Source organism: Nelumbo lutea, chromosome 1 (assembly GCF_056320005.1).
Source record: "Nelumbo lutea isolate HS-2025 chromosome 1, American lotus-T2T, whole genome shotgun sequence".
NCBI classification, from domain to species: Eukaryota; Viridiplantae; Streptophyta; class Magnoliopsida; order Proteales; family Nelumbonaceae; genus Nelumbo; species Nelumbo lutea.
The window spans coordinates 212,574,056-212,581,768 of record NC_142684.1 but is presented as its reverse complement, the minus strand read 5'-3'; the positions used below and the strand labels follow the sequence as shown (position 1 = coordinate 212,581,768).

Sequence of the window (7,713 nt, the reverse complement as noted above, 5' to 3'; positions counted from 1 at the left end):
CACTTCTAACATCAGGAAGGATATTTGTGGAATAAGATAGTTCAATGGAGAAACTCTCTATGAGTATCGGGAGAGATTCAAACAACTTTTACATCAACTTCAAATTCCTTATCAACTCCTTATCCAATATTTTTATGAAGGATTATTGTTAATGGATAGGAGTATGATCGATGCTGCAAGTGGAGGTGTGTTGGTGAATAAGACTCCTACTCAAGCAAGGGAACTAATTTCAAACATGGCTGCCAATGCACAACAATTTGGCAATAGACAAGATTCCATCCCAAGGAGAGTTAATGAGGTAAGTACTTCTCCCATTGATCAATGATTAGACACTTTCACTTCTCTTGTGGAAAAAAATGGTTGTGGGTCACATACAACAAGTGAAGACTTGTGCCATTTGTTCTACTATGGGTCATCCAACCGACATGTGCCCTATACTTCAAGATGAACCCTATGAACAAGCCAATGTTGTTGGAGGATTCCCACAAAGGAGATGCGATCCCTAGATCCCTATTCAAATATTTACAATTTCGGATGGAGGGGTCATCCTAATCTTAGCTATGGAGCCAAGCCCTTTGGTTTCCAACAACAATATCAAGCTAGACAACTGGCTCCACAACACTCATCTTCTAAACCAGGTATGTCTTCAGATGAAATTGTTAAAGCACTCGCCACTAACACATAACAATTTCAATAGGAGACAAGGACAAGCATCCAAAACTTGGAAAATCAGATGAGTTAATTGGTGACTGCTATGAATCGATTGGAATCTCAAGGATCAGGAAAATTACCCTCACAAATCGTAGTCAACCCCAAGCAGAATACTAGTGCAATTACTTTAAGAAGTAGAAAAGAGTTGAAAAAGCCTAGCAACGAAGTACCCAAGCGTGTAATTAAAGAAGAAATCGAAAAGGAAGTATTACCACCACAAAATCAAGACAGACAATTGAAAGATCCAAGCAGCAAACAACCCCAAGCCATAGTGACAACTCCACATTTTCCTAGCCGATTTGCAAAGTCCAAGAAAGGAGAGCAAGAGAAGGATATTCTTGAGATATTTCGCAAGGTTGAGGTAAATATTCCCCTCCTTGATGCAATTAAGCAAGTACCTCACTGTGCTAAATTTCTCAAGGAGTTGTGTACTGCTAAGAAAAAGCTGAAAGGTGATGAGAAAGTCCATATAGGGGAGAATGTTTTAGCAATCCTCCAAAAGAAATTACCTCTTAAATGTAAGGATCCATGTATGTTTACTATCCCTTGTAAGTTAGGAAATGTTAAGATTGAAAGAGCAATGTTAGATTTAGGAGCTTCAATAAATGCCATGCCTCGTTCTATTTACACAACTTTGAATCTTGGACCATTGAAAGAAATTGGTGTGATTCTACAACTTGCTGATCGATCCACTATATATCCGAAGGGGGTTTTGGAGGACGTGTTAGTTCAAGTCAATGATTTGGTCTTTCTTGCTGATTTTTATGTGATTGATATGGAAGAAGATAATTCTTCTAATTCAACTCCAATTTTTTTGGGAAGACCATTTCTTAAGACATCGAAGACTAAAATCGATGTGCATAAGGGGACACTAACCATGGAATTTGATGGTGAGATTGTCAATTTTAATATCTATGATGGTATGAGATATCCTAGTGATGTACATTCTGTTTTTTCTATAGATATTATTGACTCTTTAGTGCAGCAAACTTTTGAATTGGATGATGAAGATGCATTGAAGGTTGCACTTAACAACGGTTTTGATCGTAAAGAATTACAAAAAGCTGCAACGGAGTTTGTGCTAAATCCTGAATTACTACACAACTTTTGAGTTGGAATCTCTTAAACCTACAACTCATAATGTGTCTTTTATTAGCTTGCCTCCATCTCACACAAAACTCCTTCTATCTTTTGTGCAGGCACCACAATTGGAGCTGAAATCATTGCCGAATCATCTAAAGTATATGTTCCTAGGAGAGGGGGAGACACTTCCTGTAATAACCTCTTCCAAACTTAATGCTATAGAAGAAGAAAAGCTTATTCGAGTGCTCAAGGAGTGCAAAGGCGATTGGATGGATTGTAGCTGATATAAAGGGGATAAGTCCATCTAGATGCATGCATAAAATTCTATTGGAGGAAGATTCTAAACCTGTAGTATGAGCTCAACACTTATGATGGAATTGGTAAAGAAAGAAGTTTTAAAACTTCTAGATGCCAGAATAATTTATCCGATTTCGGATAGTAAGTGGGTAAGTCCAGTGTAGGTGGTTCCAAAGAAAACATGTATACCAGTGGTTGAGAATCAAGACGGTGAGTTAGTGCCCACTCGAGTTCAAAATGGGTGGCGGGTTTGTATAGATTATAGGAAGCTAAATTCATTAACTAGAAAAGATCACTTCCCGCTTCCTTTTATCGATCAAATGCTTAAAAGATTAGTTGGTAAATCTCACTATTGTTGTCTTGATGGTTATTCAGGTTTTCATCAAATTCCAGTTGCATTAGAAGACCAGGAAAAGACTACCTTCACATGCCCATTTGGTACATTTGCTTACCGAAGCATGCCATTCGGTCTTTGCAATGCTCCTGCCACGTTTCAAAGATGTATGGTTAGTATATTTTCAGATTATGTGGAGAAGATCATAGAGGTATTTATGGATGATTTCACTGTCTATGGTGATTCTTTAGATTCGTGTCTATCCAACCTTACAAAAGTGCTTAAAAGATGCATAGAAAAGAACCTTGTTTTGAATTATGAAAAATGTCATTTCATGGTTGATCAGGGAATCATTTTGGGACATGTAGTCTCTTCTAAGGGAATTGAAGTTGATAAAGCTGAGATAGATGTTATTAAATCCTTACCTTATCCCACAAGTGTACGGGAAGTTCATTCTTTTCTTGGACATGCAGGATTTTATCGATGGTTTCTCAAGGACTTATCTCAGAATTCGCCCCTTAAGTGACCAATCAGATTAGCCCAGTTCGAAATGGGCTTAAGGCCCAATTAGAATTATGTATTGATTTAGCCTTCCAAACTGCTGCCCAGTTGGGCTTCCTTGTATGGTGTGGGACCCAAACATTGATCTACATGTTAGACAGTTTTTGTATGCCCTTAGCTTCAATCTGATTTGATGTACTTTTGTTATTTAGTGGAAATAAATAAAGTGCATGTTTGATTCATGTTGTTTGGTTTAATTCTGTGTAAAACCCTAAAACTGGACATTTATAGAGACTCGTGTTAGTTTTAAATGTTCACAGCCGTTGGATAAGTCTGGGGAGATTTATCCTGCCAAGGCTGATACTGGTGTGCCACCAAGTGTTGGGATGGCCTGTCTCAGCCACCAGGGTAAGACCCGAGGCACATGCAGTATGGGATTACTTGAATCCTTGAACTGAACCAGATTTCCAGTATTGCCTTGGACCTTGGAGATAGATGGGCAAAACTGGAAAGTTACACCTGATCCCTAGACTCGATTATGACACTTCACTAGGTGTTGGATCAGGCTGCCTTTGATATGCCAATCAGTGAGATCCTTAGCGGGGATCAAAACCTGGGTATGTTGGGGCAGTTTGAGAATTCATCTGAGTGGGTGATCATAGTGACAGAATCAGCCACTTTGTCAGACAAAGGGTAATGATCGGGAATGCACTCTCTCTGATGGAAACCAAACTGTCGGCAGTTGATTTCAATCGTTGGAATTTTGTTTTGCAAAATTAATATATTTGTACGGTTTCAAATTGTTTGCAAATGGTTTTAATTCCCGGGATCCATGTGAGAGGAGAGTGCGGCACTGTTCCTTGCAGCCGAGGGAGAGGTCCTCTCTTGTCGGGCAGTGCTTGATCATTAAGGGCTGAGAGGTTAAGTGTAAGACCATTGAGGATAATACCTGATGGGCTAATCTTGCACCTGCCCACAGTCCCTGGGTTTTTATAAGATGGCTTGACCCAGGGACCACTTAATGTAAGTGTTGGGCCCATAGGGTCCATATGATGGACTCAAGGGGTTCATTGAGTTTTTCAGTGAATTCGGCTGGGCCTTGTATTAAAGGCTGGGCCGAACCCATGTGGCTGGTGTGTAGATCAATGCTTGGGTCCCACGCCATACAAAGAAACCCTAACCAAAAAAGAAAGGAGGAGAAACCCTAACCAAAAAAAAGGGAGAGAAATACAACAGATTTCGAACCAAGAGAAATCGCAAGAAAGGTTCCTGCGAATTGAGATTAGATCTCATACTCTAGAAAAAGAAAAAAGGCAATTCAGCCTTTTCGCCTTTAGAGTTCTCCTCCTGCCGCCACCATCTCCTTTGCAAGATTAGATCTTTGCAGAAAAGAAAGTCAAGAAATCTGTTCTTGACATCAGTCTTGCAAGAAAGACTGAAATAGATTCAATGTTTAGTGCTTCCAGAGGATACTTACGAAGGATCCAGTGTGTAGGACGCACCCTGCTGGTTCTGTTCCATCCACAGCTGTGTCATCTTTAGCAGGAACGGATTTTGAAGCATTCTTTGGGCGTGAACACCAACTTTGGGAGATAGTGCTTCTCCGGATAAGGTATATTCCTCCCATTTGTCTTTTGGTACAGATATGGTTTGATTATGGTTCAATTAGGATCCTTGAATATTGTATTCTAAATTTAGGGAATATGATTCCCAGTTGGGAGAATGTAGGAAAATTTTTGAAATTCGCCCACCCATTCTGCAACCTTTATGGCGTCCATAAGATGGATCCTACCATTCTTTCACTACACATCAGCCACATGGGTTCAGCCCAGCCTTTGTTACAAGGCCTGGCCGAATACACTGTTATAGACAGTGCACCCCTTGAAACCCATCAGATGGGCTCTATGGGCCCAACACTTACCCTAAGTGGTCCCTGGGCCAAGCCACCTTGTAACACCCAGGGATTGTGGGCAGATGCAAGATTAGCCCATCAGGTATTATCCTCAATGGTCTTACACTTAACCTCTCAGCCCATAATGATCAAACACTGCCCGAAAAGAGAGGACCTCTCCCTCGGCTACAAGGAACAGTGTTGCACTCTCTCAAGTATGGATCCTGGGAATTAAAACCTTGTGCAAATCATTTCAAAACCATAATTTATATACTTTTGTATCTATTATAAAATATATTTTGCAAAACAAATTTCAACGATTGAAATCAGCTGCCGGCAGTCTTGGTTTCCATCAATGAGAGTGCATCTCTGATCATTACCTTTGTCCGACAAAGGGGCTGATCCTGTCACTATGATCACCCACTCAGATGAATTCTCAGACTGTCCCAACATACTCAGGTTTTGACCCCCGCTAAGGATCTCACTGATTGGTACATCAAAGACAGTCCAATCCGACACCTAGTGCAGCATCATAATCGAGTTTAGGGGTCGGGTGTAACTTTCCAGTTTTGCCCATCAATCTCCAAGGTCCAGGGCAATACTGGAAATCTGGTCCAGTTCAAAGATTCAATTAATCCCACACTGTATGTGCCTAGGGTCTCACCCCGGTAGCTGAGACAAGCCACCCCAATCGACTTGGTGGCACCACAGTGTCAGCCTTGTTAGGATAGGTCTCCCCAGACCAACCCACAGGCTATGAACATTCTAAACTAACACGAGTCTCATTAAGTGTCCAGTTTAAGGGTATTACATAGAAACATACCAAGGGAACATTAATCAAATATGCACTTTTATTCATTAACATTAAACTCATAAAGTACATCATTTTGATTGAAGCTAAAGGCATACAAAACTGTCTAACATCTCCCACTTGCACTTAGGTCCAATCAGGTACTGGCCGGAGTCCCATGTTTTCCACGTGTTTCTCAAACACTTTCTGTGATAGTGGCTTAGTCAATGGGTCTACCACATTCTCCGCTGATGCTACCTCTTAACATCAACCTCCTATTGTCACACAACTATAGAATGGGTGATGTGCTGAATTCCAAATTCAGGAATGAACACCTTCATTCATAAGGTAGCCTCGCTTACGGCAATGCGTTTGGCTTGGGTTGTGGACTATTAATTTGCTACTTAGGACCCCTGTTTGTTGACATTCAGGAAACAACACATGATCCTATCATGAAAACATATCCAGATGTAGACTTTCTATCATTTGGATCTGAGTGAAAATCAACATCTGTATACCCTTGGATCTGTAGTGAATTACCATCGAATACTAGACAAAACTCTTTTGTCCTTTGAAGGTACTTAAGTATATCTTTCACAGCAGTCCAGTGCTCCTGCCCTGGGTTGGCTTGAAATCTGCTTACTACACTCACTTCCTGAGCAATGTTAGGACGAGTGCACAGCATGGCATACATGATGCTCCCTATGGAAGAGGCATAGGGAACATCTTTCATGCCATCAATCTCCTCAAAAGTCTTGGGAGACATTTTCTTGGAGAGAGTGACTCCGTGCCTAAAAGGAACATTTTCTTTCTTGGATTATTTCATGTTGTATCTTTTGACTATTTTATCAATATAGGCAGATTGGGATAATCCTATTATCCGCTTCGATCTATCTCTATAGAGTCGAAGACCCAGTATATAGGAGGCTTCTCCAAGATCTTTCATGGAGAATTTTTGTGAAAGCCATACTTTCACCATAGTCAACATTCCTACATCATTCCCAATGAGTAGAATGTCATCTACATACAGAACCAAGAAGGTAACCTTATCTCCATTGTACTTCCTATAAACACAGGGTTCATCCGGATTCTGCTTGAAGTCAAACGATTTGATAGCATAGTCAAAATGGATGTTCCAACTTCTAGAAGCTAGCTTAAGTCCATAAATGGATCTATTAAGTTTACATACCATGTTTTCCTCACTCGCAGCTATGAAGCCTTGCGGCTGCTGCATATAGATATCTTCAGTATGATCTCCATTCAGGAATGCAGTTTTGATATCCATTTGCCAAATCTCGTAATCATGGTGTGCTGCTACAGCTAGCAAGATCCTAATGGATTTAAGCATGGCCACAGGCGAAAAGGTTTCCTCATAATCGATGCCATTTTCTGAGTGTATCCTTTCGCCACCAGACGAGCTTTGAAGGTCTCAACCCTACCATCGGGGTCCTTTTTCCTCTTGTAAATCCATTTGCAACCGATTGCTTTTACCCCAGAGGGCGGATCTACTAGAGTCCAGACTCCATTGGTCTCCATTGAGTCCATCTCTGCTCTCATGGCCTCCACCCACTTCTAGGAATCTATGTCCAACATAGCTTCCGCGTAAGTCACGGGATCCTCCTCACTAGTCAAGGTTTCCACCAGGTAACTATCCTGGTCATAACCATAACGAACTGGTGGCCTGGATACCCGAGTGGATCTTCTAGGTTGGTCACTACCTGGAACTTGTGGGACATCTCCCACTGTTCCTAAGCTCTCCTCATCAAGAACAATTTCCTAATGATGGGTGTTCAAGATGTAATCGGTCTCGAATTGGGCATTTTGATTGCAGAACACTTTCTGCTCACTTGGGTCATAGAATAGGTAACCTACAGAGCCTTTTGGGTAGCCTACAAATAGGCAACGACTGGTCTTGGATTCCAACTTGCCTGCACTCGTTCTTTTGACATGTGCTGGACAACCCCAAATCTTCAAGTGTCTGACACTTGATTTCTTTCCGGTCCAAAGTTCATATGTAGTGTTCGGAATTGATTTGGTTGGAACCCGATTCAGCATGTAAATCGCAGTCTCTAATGTGTAACCCCAAAAGGATGTGGGTAACTCCGA

At 41.1% G+C, this 7,713-nt stretch overlaps 1 protein-coding gene across 1 annotated transcript; it reads left to right on the top strand.

The window, feature by feature from the left end:
- Positions 1 to 754: 754 nt before the first annotated feature.
- LOC148880839 (uncharacterized) lies at positions 755 to 2,078 on the top strand. The gene is made up of 2 exons (XM_088977342.1): positions 755 to 1,785; positions 1,868 to 2,078. The coding sequence occupies exons 1-2, from the start codon at positions 755 to 757 to the stop codon at positions 2,076 to 2,078; spliced, it is 1,242 nt and encodes a 413-aa protein (XP_088833468.1).
- Positions 2,079 to 7,713: the final 5,635 nt, after the last annotated feature.